Here is a 22,272-nt window from a genome sequence, read left to right on the forward strand (position 1 = left end):
TTTAAGATAGGACCCACCCATTTTCTCGATTACAAATTACGATAATTTGGTATTGAAAGCCCCACAATTTTCATATGATATTTTGCTCTCCACTCTGTTCTGTTCTGCTATCGGGCATTTCAACAATTTGTCCCTTCTTTGCCAAAGCGTAACGCTCCCTTTTACTGCATTTTCTCCTACGATTTTCTTCTCGGTGGTACAAATCAAGTGTTTTCTGTTAGCAATGGGTTCATCTGCTTCAGTGCATAAAGATGCAAAATCAGCAATGAAGCTCCGTTTTGTCTTTGCATCTAAATCTGACAAGCTTGTGAGTCCCTCACCTATCAAAGATAAACCCCTTGATAGTGCTGAAATCAAACTCTCTCTTCCTCAAATCAAACCTCAGCGTTCCCCGGTGCTCCCGCTTAACAATTTTAGCGACTATGGTACCGTCTTCTTCTTTTCAATTCCTGTCCGATTATTTAGTTTGTTTTTATATTCTTTGACGTTGATTTCACTTTATGTTCGACGCTTTTGTGTGGGGTTTCTCGTGATGAGAAAAAAAGGGAGGAAAATGGATGCTTTTCATGTGAAACACTTTTTTTCAGTTTCAAATTTTGAGTTAGTCTGATGTTGGATTACTAGTTTCTTCTATTTGCTAAGGAAATTGGTTGTTCTACAGAAATTTTATCTGTATTTATCTAATGTTTAAGATAATTATAGACATGTTCTGTTTATCTGAAAGGCATGATTAACAGGTTGATGGTCTTTCAACTAATAGTTCCTTTGTTGGATAATAACTATTTGTTGAATGAACTTTTAACTCCATCATTAACACAATTCCTGTTCAAAATTGTCTTCTTATGAAACTTAGGAAATTACAATTTTAATGACTTAAGTGTGTTCTTATTATTATTTTTTTGTTTGCTGTCTATTCCTTTGTGCCATTAGGTAAGATTGACTGACGAGCTATTGTTAAAATCATGTGCAATGCCAAAATTCTCTTATTGGTGGGGTCATTTGCAGCACATGTTGTGGCACTACGACCTTTCAAAAAAAAAAAAAAAGAAACAAAGAGACACCCTGTAGCTTATTGTGAATAATTCAATAGAAGAGTCATTTTCAATATTCTTTATATTCAACCCAGATGTATTTGTCATTATAAAAATGGATGTGTAATATATGTGTAATCCATGTACATTTAGTGTAAAAAAGTAAACAGTGAAATACAGGCGAAAGACACTGTTTTACAGGGAAAATAGTTTCCTTGTTTCATTTCATCATCTGTGCAAGCAGTTGTAACCTTAGTTGAGATTTGCACGTTTAATTCAGCGACTTTTCTTGTTTCATAATCCTTGTCAATTGTGTTACATGTAATTTTCCTCTTGTCATGTGGTTTTGTTACAACAGTCAGGGGATCCTTCATTGACTTCTTTCAAAGCAATCCGACGAATCATCTTGTTTTCTATGATATTTATGTGGTAATAGCACTCTCTAGTCAAAATAAGTTTCTTCTGTGTATTTTATGCCATTGACAAAATGTAGTGCAGTTTTTTACTTTAAAGACTTAACTAATGCCTACTAGTTTAGTTTTCTCAGAAGTGTCTAACTAGTTCTGTTTCTTGTTTTTTTTTTTTATATGGGTGGATTTATTTTGAATGTGATGTGTTGGGATTGTGGTGGAATAATGGTGAAAACGACATGCTCTATGCTTTCTTTCAGTTTCTTCTTTCGTTTCCCTTGTATCCTCAAACTGATTTCATGAAGCAGAGCCCACATTGTGAAGCTTTCAATATATTTTTAATTGAATTGTGTTCATGTTATTGTGCATTTGTCATTGTTACTAGTATTCTCATGATACATTTTATCGTTTCTAATAGCCTAAGGCATTCTTTGTTTAGGTAGCAAGGAGGAGGCCTTTTTTGATTCCCAGGCCTGGTTGGAGTCAGATTGCGATGATGACTTCTTTAGTGTCAAGGGAGGTAAGACAGACCTTTGATACCTGATGCTCTTTCCATATTCTCCGTTCATCTTTCTTCTCATGTTATTATATTTATAAAATTGAAAATGGCTATTATGCATTCAACTGAATCATTAATAATGACTGCCAAGGCAATTTGAGAAGACCGGATCTAGAAAATCAGGTATTGAAAGTACCTGACCTTTTTGTTCAAGAAAAGTGCCACACCAGTGCATAGTTTTTGGTAAAATAGGGATCTAAGTGTCAGGAACACTTTTTATTCTTGTTTCGAGTAGCCACCTTCTATTTACACTTGTAATCATCATCATTAATTCTTATAGTCTATCTGTCTTCAATGCAGATTTTACACCATCACTTGGAAATACTCCTTCGTGTGGAAATACACCTGTGCATCGAGGTTTGTTGGTTGGTAATCTGCTAGGTAATCGAGCCTCTTTTGGAGAAAGAACTTCTGCTTCTATACCGCAATCTTCTCCAATACATAAGAGGAAGAATTTACTTGAGCTTTTCAAAGAAAGCTCAAGAAACCGGAATCCGAATGAGCATGGTGCTGAAGACAACGAAAATGGACAGGCAGCTGGTCTACAGCTACCACCTAAATCCACATCTAGCACACCTCATGTGCCGGTGTCCAGTGGCAAGAGCACCCCTGTAGAAAAGCACAAAAGTGAGGCAAAATCACTGAGGTCAGTACAATGTTGTCTTCCCAGGTTGAGTGGCAGTTTTAGGGAAAAGAGGAAGACTATGAGTCCTGCAAATACCGTGGGCTAATAGCTAGAACTCGGCTTTCATAAGTTCTCTATGTATGTATATGCTAGTGCACAAGGAATTGTGCATCTATTGAGCTTTGCACTTTGACCCTCAGTAACTTGATGGCCGTGAGATGAGGTGTGCATTGGCACACACTTACTGTGTATAAACTTATAAAGAACAGCTTTGTTAATAACAAGGTCGTATTCTGTTAATGTATATGTTTCTTCTGCTTTCCTCAGTTGCCTGATTAATATTCCTCTCCTCTTAATGAACCCAAAAGAACCTAATTACTATGTTATTTAGTAAAACCTTGCAATTATTTGCATTTGGGTGGACTTGTCTCTCCGCATGTTTTCTTTGAACAAATAATAAAGTAGGAGGGGGCCTAGTGCATAGAACGTAGAAAGGGGCCTTATTTTGAAGCAGCTATCTAACTTGTGAAGTCAGTTCCAAAATTTTGCACGTATCACTATAGATGTACAGTATCCAAAATTAGTCTTGACAAAGTTCTGCCAGTTTTTGCTTCAACATTGTCCATGTAGTTTATTTAGCCATTGTAGTCCAACTATTTCCGAGTGAACTTTAGGTATAATTAGACGAACTTTAGGCTTTGTAACTTAACACACACTGTCTGAAGTTTGATTTTTTAAACGCCACTATTTAAAAAATCTGGTATAGGTTAAATGTGTCAATATAGGCTATCTGAGCAAAAAATATTCCAAAGTAGAGGTTGTATTCTCTCTTAAACTGGACGTCCTTTAGGAGTGTGACCTTAGATCAGGCCAGGGCGGAGGACAGTGAACACTCCCAAGACTTCAGATTTTGAGGCCCATAAAAAGTTCATACCCATCAAAATCTCAAAAGGGGAAAAGTTCAATTTTATGGTCCATCAACCTATACATTTTTTTTATCTAACCAATTTGATATATTGAAGAATCTTAGTAGTTCAGTTGGTTAATTATTTGAATTGTTGATGAAAGTTCAATTTCTGATCGTGTAATCCTCTACCGTACCCCCAATTTTATTTTATTCTTATAAAAGGGATTCCATATATATATTGTGTATGTTTGCTTAGACTTGTGGATTAATCTGCCATTTTGCAATGTTTTCCCAACTTTTTTTTTTTGAAGAACTCTTTCTTGTTGCTATAATTTTTGTTCCATGTAGTAAGAGAGTTCAGCCAGCGTTGCTATTTAAATTGCGTCACCCTATCAATGACTTTTATATCCTTCCCTTTTTCGTAAAATGTGGCCTGTCGTTACAACTTGCGACTGTTAAAGGCAAGCAACAACCATACATGTTTTAGGATTTAAGGTATCTTTAGTTTGTAGTAAAAAGAGTGCCTCGGTTCAAAGTGCCAATCCCAGCTAATTAAGTGGACTAAAATTAGCTTCAAGTAAGAAAAATTCTTTAGACGTGCATATAGTAATTCGTTGAGCTTCAACATCAAGATATCTCCCCAATACTAGAGATCATATTTTACATTTCTGTTGATGTCATCAGTTACGTTGATAAAAAAAAAGGCAACGTATAGAACATCCAAATATAGTGGGCTCCAAGACCCACCCGTTACTTCAAAAAATCTGAATTCTCAGTACAAATTAATGGTAACAGAATTAAGTGGCACTAGAAAGGCAAAAACTGACAAATTCTCCATTCTTTTTTCGAAACTCTAGAAATCAGAAACAAGATTGTCCAGAATTAGTCGGTTCGCAATTTAGTAAGTCCAGAGAAGAGAGCGCAAAAAGTTAGAAATCGATTTCCCACTGCTCTCGATTTCCTTCTATAAATAATTTTGAAAGCATAACAAACAGTAGTTACAATTTACAAACACCAACGTAATATAAATTAAAGATGCTCCACAGACTATTCATGATTGTAGGCTTTGTGACGACATTAATAATTTCAGTGTTTGCGAGTTATAATCCAGCATTTGTTGCTGAGAATAATGTTGCAGCACCAAGTGACATGTGCGCCACCTTTGTGACTATTCATGGTTATAAATGCCACGAATATGAGGTACTCCATATCAAATGGCTATGTCCACCAGATTACACAATTTGTATTACAAATATTTCTTCAATTTATGATTTTTCAGGTGAGTACTGATGATGGATACATACTGAGTGTGCAAAGAATTCCTCAAGGGCGAGTAGGTGGTAGTAGCCACAACAGGCAGCCAGTTCTACTGCAACATGGAATACTGGTGGTAAGCATGCTTTTTAGGAATTAAAAAAAGCTACACTCCAGTACATCATGATATTTATAATTTACACATAATAACTCCACCTTGTTGTTTTTCAATATATGTAGGAGTGTGTCCCAGGCAGAAAATAAGAATATTTCAATAATACTAATTTTTTCAGTATAGCTTAAAGAAGAGTATCAGTATTTCTGTGTGAAACTGCACGTCCAATGTCGTCTATCATTTACGTTACAGTATATATAATACCTGAGGACAAGCGGCAAGTTTAGCACCGAGATGAAGCGATTGATTTTTTAAAAACTCAACAATCACTTAACTTTGTTTAATACAGTAACAACAACATATTGCAGTGAAAAAGTAGAGGCTAGATGGATCTTATCCATATAATAATCACCCCATCGGGTTAGATAGAATGTTTCGAATTACATTTTTTTCATCTTATCCTCAAATAATTTTTTTGGAAGTATAACAGTATCAGTCACCTGTATAAATGAGTAGTACTGATGTAATTTCAAAAGATTATTGACATAAATAAAATATACTATAAAAAATTGTAAAATAAATAATAATTAATAATATCCTTCTTATATATATTTCCATAAACAATTGTATTTTGTATGGCACAAATAAATGAGTAATATGATCCTTAACAAAGGAAGACGACAGAATGTGCAGATCACAAGAGCTCTCTTCGTTCGTTCTTATCCTAAAATAAAAGGAAACTCTTCTTGTTAAATCGGCCAAAATGTATCGCCGAAATTTACACCGATGGTATAATATAAAATTTTATGATTTTATTTTTACTAATTTGTCTGACTTTAATTCAACATCAACGATATGAAAGGAAAAAAAAAAGACTTTTAACTGTTTGTGGCGGTTATAGCCTAGGTCTTGCTTAAAAAAGAGGCAAAATTTGTGGTAGGAGATTTTAGTACATGAAGAAAGTATGTTTAGTATTTGAGAATTGTTGTCGCAGGACGGAGCAACGTGGGTGATGAATTCAGCCGAACAATCACTTGCAATGATTTTAGCAGATAGTGGCTTTGATGTTTGGATTGCCAACACCAGAGGCACAAGATATAGCCTTCGTCATCGCAATCTTCATTCTTATAATTCCGTATTTCCTTCAAATCATTACTCTTAACATTTAAAATTAATACTACTAAGTACTATAAAATATCTAAATTGTGGTACATGTATAGGACTACTGGAATTGGTCTTGGGATGATCTTGTAGTCCAGGACTTACCCACTTTCGTTAACCTTGTCTATAAACAAACTGGACAGAAAACTCACTACGTTGGTCATTCATTGGTAACTTCACATCACTTTCAATTTGTTTGTCTTATTTTACTTTGACATTAAAAATAAAATCTTTAAATCTTATCTTGTTAATTTTAAAATATATAAAATGTCATTTAATTTAGTAACCTTCTTTGATATACTATATCTTATAACTAATCAATTATTAATATATGAAAATTAATATAGGGAACTTTGATAGCTTTGGCATCATTTTCAGAAGGAAGACGAATAGACAAGATAAAATCTGCAGCTTTGCTAAGCCCAATTGCTTATTTGAGCCATATGACTACTGCACTTGGTGTTGTTACTGCTAGATCCTTTCTTGGCGAGGTAATTAATTAATTAAGTGCAAAGTTAGATCATCTTTTTTTAATTATCTATTATTAATCTTGATGGTGAATATTATGTCAACAGATCACTACTATATTTGGTCTTGCAGAATTTAATCCAACAAGGTACGTAAATCTCTTATGACTAATCCGACTTTTTCTTTTTTTTGTTCTTCTCAACTATATTGATGACACTTTTTGTTTGTCAGTGCGCCTGTGTCTATGTTTGTCAAGGCGTTGTGTGCTCAGCGTGGGATTAATTGTTATGACTTCCTCACTGCACTTACCGGTACTAATCTAATTAATTACACATTTTATTCAATAATTTTTGACCAAGTCATTTGTATTTGTTATCATAATTCTTCAAAGCTTTATTACTTTTCACGCGGATATATACAGGGAAGAACTGTTGTCTAAATGCCTCTACGGTCGATTTATTCTTGAAGAATGAGCCTCAACCCACATCGACTAAGAACTTTGTGCATTTAGCTCAAAGTAAGTCCTCTTCAATAATGTGTACTTTTAGACTGAAATTTTTGATGGAATAGTCAGTTTTGGGACTACTTAAGAAATAATGTGCTGGAGTTTTAAGTAAAGTTTTGTAGGTTTAATCTCGTAATTAATGAATTTCAATCAGTCTAATATAATAAGTATCTTTTGCGATTTTAATGTTACAGAGTAAAGCTCAAATGATCGTAAAATTAATTCCCTAGTCATAAAGCTTAATGACACCACTAATAATGTTGCTACTTATCTTAACTGCAATGATGAATGATGCAGCTGTTAGAGATGGAATCCTTAGGAAATACGACTATGGGAGCTTTATCAGCAACTTGGCACATTATGGTACAGTTAAACCTCCACTGTATAATTTAGCAAATATTCCTCGAGACCTACCCCTGTTTCTGAGCTATGGAGGCCGAGATGCACTTTCTAGTACAAAAGATGTGGAGACATTACTGGATCACCTCAAAAACCACGACGTGGGAAAGTTACATGTTCAATATGTCAAGGATTTTGCTCATGCTGATTTCATACTAGGAACTACTGCTAAGGATATTGTCTTTAACCAGATTATAACCTTCTTTAGCAACCAACACTAAGCTATATTCATGGAAGTTTTTGTATTGTACTAGGTCAATTTGCTGAGTTATGAGAATTTTTCATATATCTTCTTTTTTCTATCTCCACTTTACGCTTAAGGCAAAATGTGGTATTCTGATTTGAAAAGGGTCTCTTGCATTGGCGTAAAATGCAAGTCTTAATTTCAATCACCTACTAAATCTAATAAAACTTTTGTTGGCAAAATTCTATTTTCATTTATTATTGGAAACCAATTGCACCTAACTGACAAATAATTAAAAAGAGTAACTTAGATTAAAACCCAAGTCACCCAAAAATCAATGGACCAACCACAATTATTTACTCATACTCATGTCCAGTAGATTTATTACAAAAAATAGTTGAGATACATAAACAGTCTTGAGATCCAAGATTTGTAGGTACCAAGTACCAAATTAATAAGATGGCAATCATATGTGTACAGCTTTTGAACTGTATATATATATACCAAAACTTCTCCTGGTTTCCTAAGCATTGAAGGTCAGGTTTATCTTAAAAAAGAACTAGCTAGTACGTATCTACAAATATTTGTTAGGCAAAATTATCAATTTGTTACCAAAATGGTGCTACTACGCAAATCTTTGTTGATATCTGTCATTGTGATGGTAATGATACAGAAAAATGCAATGGCCGCTCAACACGTTGTTGGTGGAAGCCAAGGATGGGATGAATCTGCTGATTTCAAATCCTGGGCTTCTGGTCAGACATTCAAAGTTGGTGATACACTAGGTTTGTTATTTATTTATTTCTTTTCTCTCCTTCAACCAAAAATTGGTAGAATCAAAGTTGTCAAACGGTTTTTATGTCAGAGTTGGGTTGTATTTTGACCGAATCGGGTTATATCTATTTTGCCCGATCCATTTAAACATGGGCGTGTTGGTCGAGTTAGTTAAAATGGATTGATTTTGTCACATCTAGTAAAAATTCTAAGATTTCACTACTTTTTTTTTTTTTTTGAAGTATTTAGGTACAATCCAGGCCTTCACAGTGTTGTAGAACTTGAGGGTGATAGCTCATACAAGAGTTGTGATATAAGCAGTACAGTGAACTCGATGAGTGCGGGTAATGATGTGGTTAAACTAAACAAGCCAGGGACTAGATACTTTGCTTGTGGAACAGCAGGTCATTGTGACCAGGGAATGAAGCTTAAGATTAAAACTGTTACTGGAAGTGCACCTTCTAATCAGGCAGATTCTTCCACGCCTAGCTCTTCTTCTGCAGCTTCTCATTGTTTTTCTACCGCATTTTTCACTTTCATTGCTGCAATTTCGACTGTACAAATGGCTCTAGTGTTCCTCTTATAAGACACATTTTTGCTTTATTGATTCAATGTTTTGCACTTGATGAGGCAGAGTAGCTGGTATTTAATTATATGGAGTGGAACACTATGTTAATTTTGTCAATAAGTTGTTCATTTGATGTATTGTAATTCTTAAATCTATAAAAGAATGACGAGCATATTTTCACAATTGAAAAGTTTAGTTCCCCTTTTTGATACTCTTAGACTTTGCCAGATGGGGGATGACATTCAAAATGTTGCAGGCCCTTAGGTCTTGTCTGGTCAAGATTCCGACCACTGGAAATACCTACAGGAGAAGTACACAAGTTAGTTATACTATTTGTGTTGCAAAATAAAGGTAACAAGCTCTATTACTACCAACTTGTTTGGAATTGAGGCATAGTTGTTGTGAAGTATCTTATAAACTCACCCCTGCTGCTTGGTATTTGGGCACGATGATCATGTGTCGAAGCCCGACCTGCCTGAAAGCCACCATTGCCTTTGCTACTGACAGGCTTTCCACCACTGTATGAGGGGTTGTGTTGATCAAAGGATGCAAATCAACATACATTTCCATTTCATCCTTTGTAACTGCAATATCTTCAATTTTCCCCCACCTTTCTGCTAGATCAATCCATGTGAATTTCTCCTCTACTTCCCAATCTTCTGTTCTCCTTCTCTCATTCAAGAACCACTTCTTCTTGAGCACCAAAAGAAGGTGAGTTCTTAAGACAAGTCCATGTAACTCGGGTATCACACCATCTACAACAGGGAATCCATTGTGAGTGGTGTACTTTAGAACCTCTACGATTCGTCTCACTTTCTCAATTCCCTCAAGAGTAACTACTGGTGACTTTACATCAGAAAGCTCACCAACTGTCATATTCCTCATCCATGCCTCTGGATGTGCTTCCAAGAAAGGTAGACCTTTTAGTTCCAAAACCATTTCATAGATACTTGGGTTGAAGCAGTCTGCAACAATTTTAGCAATTAGAAGGACAAGCATTGTTATCGGCAGAAGAAGTAGATTGTTTGTCAGCTCAAGAAATATGACACAAACAGTAACTGTCATTCTCATTGAACCAGCCATAAGGGAAGCTGCTCCAGAACAGCAAACAACTCCTGATCAATTTTTGTATAAGGTCTCATGGCAATGCCAAGCAAGCGACCATAACCTGAACCCATGAGGATGATTGGGATATAGAGACCAGATGGCACAGCAATCCCAAAAGTAATAACTCCCAAGATGCAATACAACAAAAAGAAGATAAGAAGTGATATGACTTGAAATTCAGTGCCTGTGTTCAGAGAGAAAATTTTTCTGATGGCGTCCTCCTTTGTTGCAAGGAGAAGAGTGGCAAGATCATTATAATAACCATTTGGGCAGTTGAATTGTTTGAAGTTTCCTGTCTCTCCAGTGCCAGGACAAGAATCTGATAGAGATGAATCACAAGGCTTGCATTTGGCAAGAAAAGGAAGTCCATATATGCAAATGGAGGTGAAGAGGGAAACACTTAGAGCAAGAAGCAACTTATGTAATTTTCCCTTCCTGCAAGATAACATAAGTATCAATCTTAGAGCAGCCATATTTAGAGTTCAAAAAGGTACAATTTGTATCAAATGGCTTAACTTTTGAGAACAGAGCTAACACATGTTAACTTGGGAATATGGAGGGTTTAAAAACTCAATCGAGAGAGCTTACTTGTTAACGAGATTATAGAGCCTGAGAACCTTGTGGAGGACATGATTGTAGAGGCTCCCAAAGAGACCACCAATGACTCCAATAGTTACAACAGGGATGATGTCCACAATATGGTACCTCACAATTACATCACTCACATCAAACATAATAAGTCCCCCTCTTCCAAAAAGTCCACAGCTACCAGATTTGCAGTAATCCATGAAGATCCTTAATACTACCACAACAACAGCAGTGCTAAAGAAAGTTCTCCAAATGAGGGCGCTTCTCCACCATGTTGCCACTTCCTCTAATGCGAATAGAACACCAGCTACTGGAGCACGGAAAGCAGCACAAACACCTGATGATGAGCCATATGTGATGAGATCTCGCTTGTCCCTGTCATTGTTGAAGTAACGGAGCCAATGCCATTTAAGTTTGTAACTGTCTGATCCACCTTGACCTAATAAAGAAGCAATGCAACTGCCAATGTGAATCAGTGGTTCTTCTTTCCCAAGATCTAACCCAGCTGAAACTGCACCAATGCTTCCAATGATCTGTGAAGTTGAAAAGATTCAACATTGTTTAATAGAAATCAGATAATTGGAACATTTTATATGCCCAGCATTAATAAAAAAGTAGGGCTTGTTCAAGTAGTTTAAAAACCGCCACCATTTTCTGGATAAGTTGTGGTCTCAAGTCATGCTAGAGGGTAAATGAGAACACTATTGATAAAAATCAGCATTAACCTTAACAAAGAGTGTAGTTGCCCCGAACATGTTGGGAGTGTCTACCCCATTGAGATAGGCTTTAATTTCTGGAACTCCAGGCCCGGCAGCCGTAGGTGCAAAATAAACAGTGATAAAGGCAGCTAGCAATGTCAACAGAAAGTTAGCACCCGCAAAAAATGCAAATCCCATAAAGTACCTACATAATTGTTTTAATTAAGTCAGACTATCATAATTGTAAGTCATTAGAACAAAGGAGACGAAAAATAAATGTTACTACTTATTAACCTTTTGTCATCAATATAGTGGACAGTAGCGCGGAGTTTGTAACCAGAGATATTTTCGATTGAGAGACTGATGATGGTGGCGACAACTCCGGTAAAAAGGCCGACCAGGAATGCGAGTGTCCATTTGATGAAGACATACTGTAATGTTTGAACTCTTGATCTTTTTCTCCAATCATGCTTGAAGAGATCATTTTCGTTGATCCTAAATCAGAGACACATAATGACATGTAAATACAACAAATCTATTTTATTATCTCTGCCAAAACAGATAAGGTTCAGTATGAGTGATTGTTCTTACTCATAATCCAAACTTTCGATGTGGGAGACCTTAGCTCCCACTAGGGCTACAGAAGTGGAGGATAGTGTTCGGTTTCTCGAGTAATTGATCTCTGTCGACTCTCTTTCTTCTTCATTATTTTGTTGTCCCTCCAGTTCCATGTCATTTATGGTTGCAAATCCATTTAACTCCTCCATTAAAGAAACACCACAACTGAAGCTTCTCTACTCGAGATATATACTACTAGCTACTAATAGTTGATAATTCAGACATTGAAGTAGAGGAATGCATACAATTGCTATTGTTTTTTTTGCAAGTCAAAACCAGAGAGATACACAGGAAACGTGATCTACTTCCAATTTACAACACATTCCGTATAAACCAATATTATAGTTATACTGTAATAATTTATTTTTTAAAATAATAGTGTAAAATAATTTAAAAGAAAATAGAACTTGATTGATTTTCAAAATTCTTATCGCCTAATATAATTTATATCCTCCTATATCTTCTTTGGGTGAGAAACGATAATGAATATGGATAATCATTGATATAGATGGGAGACTATCATTGATTCTTTTGTAGTTTTATTAACAAATTAAAATTAAATAAATGTGACTAACTATTGATAGGAACATTTTTTGGGAGGAATTTTAAATTGGAAAATATATGTTAATTAAAAAAAAGGAACATTGAATTCATATTTGTATGCTATAGCAAACTTTGCATAATTGCGCTCCATAGCAAACATAAAACTATATAATTCGCTATACATATACAATTGTATAATTCGCTGGCCTAAATTGTATAATTCGCTGGCCTATTTCGCTGCAATTGTATAATTCGCTATCCTATTTCGCTGCAATTGTATAATGCACAATTGTATAATTCACTGCCTATTTCGCTGCAATATTAAGTGTATAGCAAGAAGATATATGTTTTTCTCTCGCTTTATACAAAAACAGAAACACAATATATACACTTCTGTTGTATAAAGCTAGAGAAAATTGTATTTCACTTCAATTGTATAATTCGCAATTGTATAATTCCTTGACCTTTTTCTCTGCAATATTTGAAGTAAAATGTTTGTGAATTGTATAATTAAGTGTATAACACGAAGATATATATTTTTGCATGTGTATATACAATTTTCTCTCGCTTTATACAAAACAGAAACAGAATTATACACTTCTGTGTATAAAGCGAGAGAGGCGAGCGAGAATGGAGAGTGGCGAGCGAGATTTCTGGGAGAGAGACGCTGGCAAATTTTAGCTAACGTTTGCTATGGAGCACGATTAAATCAAACCCTACCTATTCCATTTATTTTAGGTTATTAGTTTACTATTATATACAATTTTAATTTCCCTTAAAAATTATTATAATAATGTATTCCGATGTGATACGTAACAATTATCGGAAGGGAAGTTGTATAAAGAAAAGGACATATTTATGTTGTTTCATGTGGAGACTCGAGACGTCAAAGCCAAGATAAGTTGGTTTTGGATCAGATTTTCCATATCAATTCGTATATTTTTAATTTTAATGGATTTTATTTGAATTCGTATCACACGAAAGAAAAATGAAAATAATATTTGGAGTTGTATTCAACTGCGTACGAATTCTAGAAGAGGCCATGCCTAATGCAGGTAATAAAAAAAATAGGAAATTAATGTAAATAGTCTTACACTACAATCTACCGTTTAAACTAAAAATGTCGACATATATTTAATTTATATAATGTCAGCGAATCTCTAAGGGTACTGGAATTGCCTTAAAATATTATTTATATTAACGCATGTTCAGAAAATGATGGCTCAATTCTTTTGGAGTAGTTGCGTAGGAGAGCGGGGAAGATAGTGGACAAAATGGAGTAACCTATGTTTACCAGAAAAAGAAGGAGATCTTGGTTTTAGTTTGATGCAAGATCTAGCGATGACTCTATTTAGTAAGTTATGGTGGAACTTTAGAACAAAGCCATTGGAGGAAATACATAAAGAACAAGTATTGCAAGAAAACTCATGTTTATGTGGAAACCAGGAGGAGGGGAATCACAAGTATGGAAAAAAATGTTTCAAGCTAGAGATCTCATTGAACATCAAATTTTATGGAAAATGGAGAATCGATCAGTATCACTCTGGCATGATAACTGAACGGGCCTTAGGAATTTATACAATATTACTGGAGAAGAATTTCATTGTGATGATACATATAAAACAATTAAGGAATTACCTAGACAAGGGGAGTGGGATACAAAGATACTACAAGAGATACTCCCACAAGAATTGGTGAATCATATTCTGCAGAATATTCATCCCCCAAAAGAAGAAGAAGCAATGGGTAAACCTTGTTGGATGCCAGAGACAAGAGAAAGTTTCTCAGTTAAATTTGCTTAGCATTATATTAGACATAAAGCAGAGAAAAACAAAATTTATAAATGGATATGGATTAAGGGTGTACCATTTAAAAATGACTTTCATAATGTGGAGATTATGAAAATTTAAAATACCCGTTGATGACATAATAAGAAGATGGGGTCTTGAAGGCCCATCCAAACGCTGGTGTTGTGAAAGATCTCAACAGGAGACACTTGCACATGTGTTTCTAAAATCTGATTCAGCTAACAAGACTTGGTCCTATTTTTGTTCTTTTGTAGGTCTTAACATGGAGGGTCTCCAACTAAGAGAAGTTATCATGTTATGGTGGGAGACAGAAATTGGGACAAATATGAGACCTTTTTACAGAGCTCTTCCTAGTTTTGTAATATGAAAATTGTGGAGAAAGAGAAACAGGATGAAGCATGAAGAAAAAAAGACATCAGTAGTAAGAGGCATTCACAATATCACCAGGAACATGTATATGCTGGTAAGACTCAGGAAACCATATATGACATGTCGTGTTAACTGACCTGATATGATAGAAGAATGGACAAGGTACATACCTAAATTGCAATTGAAAAGGGTCTTATGGGAATTTCCACCAAATGGATGGGTAAAATACAATACGGATAGAGTTTCTAGGGGAAATTCGGGTCTTAGTTCCTATGCCTTCGTTTTGATAAATGATAAAGGAGATGTTTTTAATACGTGGAAAGAGCGAAAATACTACTAATATGGTCGCGGAAGCTAAAGCTATTCTGGAGGCATCCAAGCATTGCAAGAAGTCACAACATAATCAAATAATCATACAGACTGACTCAATGCTTTTGTACGAGAAGGGAATGGGCATGTCCATGGATAATTGCGAAAATGGTGACAGAGATTCAATCTTGTTTACAAAATAAACAAGTTAATTTTCAGCATATTCTAAGGGAAGGAAACAAATTAGCAGATCATGTGGCAAACTTTGCTATTGACCGAGGGACCTGCACATTCACAAATTTTAACATGGAGACAGATGCGAGGAGACTCATAAACAATGACAAATTACTTTGCCCATACATAAAGAGTGTCATCTTTAAGGGGATAGGGGGCAAGGGAAGGCTACAATATATATTTTTTCCACAAACAACATAATTACATTAGAATTTGAAGGCAACAAAACAGGAAAGATGCTATTGTTATTCCAGTCAACAAAATGATCTTAGCAAAATGGGAGAATCTGGAGCCAAAATGGATATTTTTAACCTGGAGATGGAGGAACTGAACTACCCTTGCACTCCATCGCAAAATCACATGCAGAATAATGGGAATCAGAGATCAAAAGAGGCAGCAAATAAAGCAAGAGAAAGAGTCAGTGCTAGTATACATTCTGTTTTGGAACAGAAGGGTTTATGTTTAAAATTCTTTGAATGTGTAGTAATTTATTATTATTATTCTTTGAATCTACATGTAGTAAGAAGTGCATTTCTGCATTGCTGTCAAATATTTGTGATTGTATTATAAATAAATAAATAAATAAAAAACATATTTCAGCTTTAAAAAAAATTATCCAGTCTCTCCAAACCCATGTTAACTTGTATATAATTACTAGTTTTTGAAACGTGTGTTGCACGTTTATTCTTTATTGTTATATAAATTCGTATAGTCCTAATCTAACGTTGATAATTATCAATTATATTATTCTTTTGTATATGTTGTTTTGTGCAAAATTAACAATGTCAATCAATTCTTTTCATTTAATTTGGTTGTTTGTTTGCAAAATAAAAAGTTGTTGAAAAATATAAACTAATTAAGATAATATAGTATGTATTGTAGTGGTGAACTCTTGCTCTAAATTTAAGAATGGACGCAAACATATCGAACAAAATTATTAAAGACATAATGAATAAATATATTATTTACCATGTTAATGAGGAAAAAATGACCAATAAATTGATTTTACATAAATTTATAGGAATTATAAGATGATGAAATACAAAGGTGAAGTGAACTTATATTTTTTGTTCACTTTATACAAGAGATCATCACCAAAAAATCTATTAAAAGACAAAAATAATTGCAACCCAAAAAAATTATAATAAAATATAAAATCAGTAAATAAAGTGCAAATATATGCACACACAAAAAGAAGGATCATTTGAGCAAGATTACTAAGGAATATTAGTAAAAAAAAACACAAATAATGATACCACGACTTTGAAAAAAGTTTCATCATATAAATTGAAAAATTATTAAAAATATTTATACATAAATATTGTTTTCGGCTATTCTTTATACTAAAATAAAGACATTATCGAAATCGAAAGAAGGGCCATTATATGTTTTGTCTAAAATATTTCCACGGTGAATCAATATAACTCTTAAAACCAAAACTCAATATTGTTTTGTAACTGAATTTCAAAAGTAGAAAATGGGTATGAATGCATGACTATGAAAAACTTGTAGAAGTTATCAATATAGAACTAATAAGATGATTTTTACTTTGTTTGATAGATCATTTGACTATGTGATTGAATAATATGAATTTTTTTTCAAATTTATAGAATCCTTTAAAGAATATGAAAAGGTCATGCTTCCATAGAAGAAGAGAGGAATTAAACATTTTAATTAAAGTAATAACTAAGAAACTAAAACTTTCAATAAATGTGGAAATATGTAACAACTTTCTACATTCAGTTTCAATGTATTTTGTTTAAAAGTCTATTAATATAACTTTAAAAGTTAATGAAAAATATATTTTTATATCCAACTTTTGATTAGTATGGTTAATTAATTAAATAGAATATTATTAAATGAAATTATTTTTTTAAACTTATATCTGATTTGTAATATTGAATAATAGAAAAATTATTTCTTTTGGATTATAGTTAATATAAGGCATGAATGAGCGGGAAAAAAAAATCACTAAGGTAAATGCAGTCATAATGAATAGTAATTCTTTGATAATGTGGTACTAATTGATATTCCCAAAGAAATTATGATGGAAAAATTTTCTATTATGGGGAAAAATGTATAAAAAAAAATGAATCTTTTTGTCTTTGCAACTATACAAATTCTAATCGGATACTAAAGGGTGATGAAATTGCAATATTTCTTAAATAGACGATTAAGGATCTTTTAAATTAATTGAATTAGATATGAACAATAAAAGAGGTAATATTATGAAAAGGAAAAAAGAAAAATAAGATGTAATTATTTAATAGTTAATTAATTAGATATATAATATTTTAATTTAATATAGAGATAAAATAGTAATTCAATTTTGAAGTTGAAAACTTTCCACTTATAATAATATATGATTTGTTACAAATTATAATTTGCACGACATTGTATTTGTAGACTCTACAAAATGTGAAGGGAGACTAGGTTACATCAAAGTTTAATGAAATATGATAATCAATAAACTAAAAAAATAAATCAAAATACATTGCTTGGGTTTCTGAAGTATAATTATTTTTTTATGCAACAAAGTTATCTGCAGCAAAATTAAATTAGAGAGCAAATAAAATCAGAATCAACAGCAAAATATAAGAAGTTTCTTCTATCAGCCAAGTGTTAATTAATCTCACTTGTTCAGCTTTATAATCTCATAAACATGAGAATGATTTTTTTTGTATCATACCTGGTTTAAATTTTCACTTGTGGAGAAACTTCACCAGGCACTCAAGACCAAAGATAAATCATCTCAATACCTTACTCCAATTCAACATCAGAATGTTTTCAGAACATAATAATTTGCAGACCCCACTCTCGTAGAATTACACTACCGAATATGTAGTTGTTATTTTCAACTTTGAAACATGATAGACAATGGACTCACTTCTTTACCCTTCTCCAGTACTTAAATACAAGAAATGGTTCACCTTTGATAGGTGAACCAAAGCCTAGCTAGGTATCAAACAACTATCCTTGCACTTTGAAGTGAACATCTAATAACTTTTTTCATCAATTAAACCTGCTGCTTTTTACACACGAACATTCTAAAAAACATGATGATAAGCAAGGCATCACACTAATATATGATTTGATATATATACAGAGAGGCAATCGATCAATCTAACACTTTCAAACTATCATGCTTCCATTAGAAAATTGCCAGGAAAAAAAAGACAAGGTAAAATAAATCAGGATATCACATTGGTAGAAAGCCTCTCCAGGATCACAAATGGGTTACAAGTCCTGAGTAACAAATTATCAAAAAACTAACATTAAAAAAGTGGGTAGTATAATAAAATGAAACCAATTACACCCCAAGACCTAGTCCCGGATAGATGAGACTTTCTGTATAAACAATACCATTATAAACAATACCAATATCCTTGTCAATGGTAATTGCATCAATGTCAATGTCATCACAATCTAGAGGCCATATTTGATTGGTTAATCCAAATAAACCAAAAGATATGAGCCTATATACAAATCTTGACATTATTTTCCAATCTAATTTAAAACAGAGTAACACTTGATTATCTGAAAACATATATGTTGGTATGACTCTATAAATTCTGCTGCTGGGTATGGTAAACAATTTCATCCAAGCACCAGGACCGTCTTTCATCATCCATAAATTAAAAAATTTGTCATCTTTATAATAAAAACTAAGCCTTCCGCCCAACACTGATACACCTACATCAACTTCAATTTTATGTTTGGACCACCTAGATATAGCGAGGGAACACACAAAATCTGGCAATGATATTTCTCCGTACACCTCAGATGAAATATTAAATGAAACCACGTACAACTTCTTCGATGAGACACCAAGCCAATGAAATGATCCATCTACAAATGGCAAAAATTCCCCCCCAGAATACATAGAACAATCTGTCATACCTGATGAGGAGGTTTCGTCAATAATTCTCCATGAACCTTCTTTCAGTCCGAAAATTTCGTTTTCGTTTTGGCCATCAAAAGACAGTACCAGCCTAAAGACTTTATAGTCATCACTAATAGAGTCATAAGCCAATCCGTAAGTAGATCGAAGATCATTATCATCACCATCTTCATAATCACTACTACTACTAGAGGAATCACTACTATAGTAATATCTGGAATGGGGAAGTAGTGTAGATTGATCTCTTGTGGAGGGATTCCATATCAATAATACTTTAGGTTGCTCAACATAACGTTTATTCCAGATTCCGATGAGAAACAAGCCATCACAGCTACAATAGATGAGTGCACCATATGATGGATTAGAATTTGGAGGGCAATCAACTATGCGATAATCCTTAACAAGTTGAACCAAGGATAAAGAAGATGAATAGAAGTAAAGACGATTATCATCTGCATCTTTAGGATGGCAGTGGAGAGAAAGCAACTTTTGGGAACTGGCTTGATTTTTAGCATGATTGAAATGTTTCTTCGTAAAATAAGATTGAGAGATTAATACATTCCAAAATTTTGATACGCAATTAAAACGAACAACTGACTTCACAGGTAGCCTGCTAAGAATGTCCACAAGTATTTCCTCCATGAAAAAATATGCCAAAAAACAAAGAGCAAATTAAGACGGAAGATGAAAGCTTATAATTAATGGAAAAGGAAAAAAAACATACATCAAGTGATTTTATTTATAACTACTGTATTAGAATCTCCTAATTGAAACCAAATTTGTTTCATAATAGGGTTGGACTATTTTATTTTATTTTTTTGTTGGTTTTGTCCATGTAGAAAAGGTTTCCTTTCGCTCACGTTTAATTAACCTCAATAATTTCCCAATAATTCGTTATTATTTCAATATAGATATACCGTTATTTCATATATAATATTAAATATGTATTAAGCGTGTGAATATGTTTATATGCCGTATGCATATATTTTTGTCTTTCTTCCCACTTTTATTCCATGTATTTACTTGGCTCAATTTAATATGACACTCCTTAATTAAATGTGTATTTTACTAAACTAACATTCTTAATAAGGATGCGTTGAAACTTTAAATTTGACTCCTACACTCTACGCAATTATTTTAATACGAAGGGGTGGTTAGAAAATTAATAGAATTAAGTGTGGGGTGTTTTCTATTGTCAATAAAAATAAACAGCAGTTATGGTTGGTATTGGTAGAGTACTACCTAAATTAAGTTTAAAATAATTTAGAATCTGTAAAATAAAATCTTTAAAAAATTGACCTTAATTAAATTAATTGTTTTATATTTCCTAAAAAATCAAAATATATTTGTATAGTTACTATTCTCTATTATTTTCATTTGCATAAATAAATATTAGAGTTTTGATTATTATTAATAAAAATAATTTTCACATTATGCTAATTTACTTCATTATAATAGTAGGAATGGTCAAAATTAAATCGTAACTGATAAGTCAATCATAAAATCGACTTATTTAACTTATTGGTATCGGATTATCAAGTTGGGAACGGATTGAAATTTATAATTAATGATTTATTGATTTGGGGTCGGATTATTCATTTTCTTATCAAGTAAACCGTTAACCCTTTAATACCATACTTACATTTTTATTCTTCATATATTAGCCTCATTTATTTTGCCATTATAAGAGTAATTATATATTTTTCTTTTTAGCCCTAACTCCTAAATGATAAAGTCGTAAAGACATAATCTATTTACTTTTTACCTTAATCTATTTAGCTTTAAAGAATGGAGAGCAAGTCAGCAAACTCCTAAAAGCACTAAGGATATATACATGAAAAGTATGCAACAACTTATCGAGTCATCAGCAAAGAAGCTTCTACTAGACTATGAAAAAATGAGATAACCAGTTGAAAATCTTGATCAATTTATTCGTTTGATCTTACTATTGTTTAAAAGTCATTCTTTTTATAAGGTGCGTTCATTGAAAAAAAATAACTTAAAAATTAAAGGTAAATCAATACACCGCCCTATAACCGTTTATAATCATAAATTATTACCAAACCCGTCGATGTCTTATGAGTTGACAAGCCAATTAGTAAATTTAAAAAACGATACTCGATGGGCCAAGCCATTAAGCGGAATTATCCGCTTCATCAAGCAACCCTGATCATTAACTTATACATTTAAATAAATAATATTTCTCACTTTTTCCGTACAAATTTAAATAGTATCATAATTATTAAAAAGGTAAAAAACAAAGTTGATAACAAAACGATATATTGGCCTTTTAAAGAATTAATTTGGATAAAATGGTGGGATGTGATTATTGTTCAAAGTTGGGGGACCGGAGGTTTGATTTTAAAAGCAAAGTTGGAGATGAAAAGCATGAAGTTTTTAGCAAATACTAAATTATTATAATATTTCAAACTAAAAGTATATACTTATTCATTAAATCTAATATATTTTAACTATATCTATACTAGTATTAAGAGTACGAAGGTTTTGAAAAATGTATAGTTTAACTTTTTTTTTTGCTTTTGTTAAAATAGTCCATTTTAGATAAAATTATATTTTCACTATTTTATTTCAATTATAAATAATGATATAAATATTAACTATAATAAACATAAAAAAAATTAAATGGAGAAGGTTTTGATTATTTTAAAAGTTTTTTGAGTTTTTTTTTTTTTGAAATAATGGCCAAAAGCCTCCCAATCTATAGCCGGATTCTCAACTACACACTCATACTTTATCGAGGTCTTATCACACTCCTAAATTTTATAATACTGAAATTATTACCTCCCTAAACTCTTAGGTGGCAAAGTCAAAGAGAGTGAGCACAAAAATTTAATATTAAATATTTATTTTTAATATTTATTTTTAAGAATATGTGTTTTTTTATTTATTTATTATCTTCTTCTTCTCCAAAGCAATAAAGATCAAATTCCTCCACCATTCATCATCTCTAAACCATCATTGCCACCACCATCTTCACCGGATTCACCATGGTTGATTTCACACAAGCTTTTAAAATCTCATGTAAGAAATTTTTATAAACCATTCAAATCAATTAAAAGTAAAATGAGATCTACTTATATCACTTAAAGATGGAATTTGGATCATATTTGGGGGGG

The 22,272-nt window shown here is 33.0% G+C and overlaps 4 protein-coding genes and 1 pseudogene across 4 annotated transcripts; 3 read left to right on the plus strand and 2 right to left on the minus strand.

The window, feature by feature from the left end:
- On the plus strand, positions 1-2,946 carry LOC107008940 (uncharacterized protein At3g27210-like). Its single transcript, XM_015208162.1, has 3 exons — positions 1-425; positions 1,881-1,961; positions 2,301-2,946. The coding sequence occupies exons 1-3, from the start codon at positions 224-226 to the stop codon at positions 2,729-2,731; spliced, it is 714 nt and encodes a 237-aa protein (XP_015063648.1). The 5' UTR covers positions 1-223; the 3' UTR covers positions 2,732-2,946.
- A 931-nt stretch (positions 2,947-3,877) lies between these two features.
- On the plus strand, positions 3,878-7,733 carry LOC107010665 (triacylglycerol lipase 2-like). The gene is made up of 9 exons (XM_015209956.2): positions 3,878-4,732; positions 4,812-4,922; positions 5,896-6,036; positions 6,122-6,232; positions 6,410-6,553; positions 6,638-6,678; positions 6,762-6,841; positions 6,952-7,047; positions 7,333-7,733. Exons 1-9 carry the CDS (start codon positions 4,568-4,570, stop codon positions 7,653-7,655), a joined length of 1,212 nt encoding a protein of 403 aa, XP_015065442.1. The 5' UTR covers positions 3,878-4,567; the 3' UTR covers positions 7,656-7,733.
- Positions 7,734-8,149: 416 nt separating this feature from the next.
- Positions 8,150-9,143, plus strand: LOC107009333 (mavicyanin). The gene is made up of 2 exons (XM_015208646.2): positions 8,150-8,403; positions 8,635-9,143. The coding sequence occupies exons 1-2, from the start codon at positions 8,235-8,237 to the stop codon at positions 8,976-8,978; spliced, it is 513 nt and encodes a 170-aa protein (XP_015064132.1). The 5' UTR covers positions 8,150-8,234; the 3' UTR covers positions 8,979-9,143.
- Positions 9,116-12,363, minus strand: LOC107009332 (annotated as a pseudogene).
- Positions 12,364-18,544: 6,181 nt separating this feature from the next.
- Positions 18,545-19,777, minus strand: LOC107010212 (F-box protein CPR1-like). Its single transcript, XM_015209449.1, has one exon. It carries the CDS (start codon positions 19,775-19,777, stop codon positions 18,545-18,547), a length of 1,233 nt encoding a protein of 410 aa, XP_015064935.1.
- Positions 19,778-22,272: the final 2,495 nt, after the last annotated feature.

Source organism: Solanum pennellii, chromosome 2 (genome assembly GCF_001406875.1).
Source record: "Solanum pennellii chromosome 2, SPENNV200".
Lineage (NCBI taxonomy): Eukaryota > Viridiplantae > Streptophyta > Magnoliopsida > Solanales > Solanaceae > Solanum > Solanum pennellii.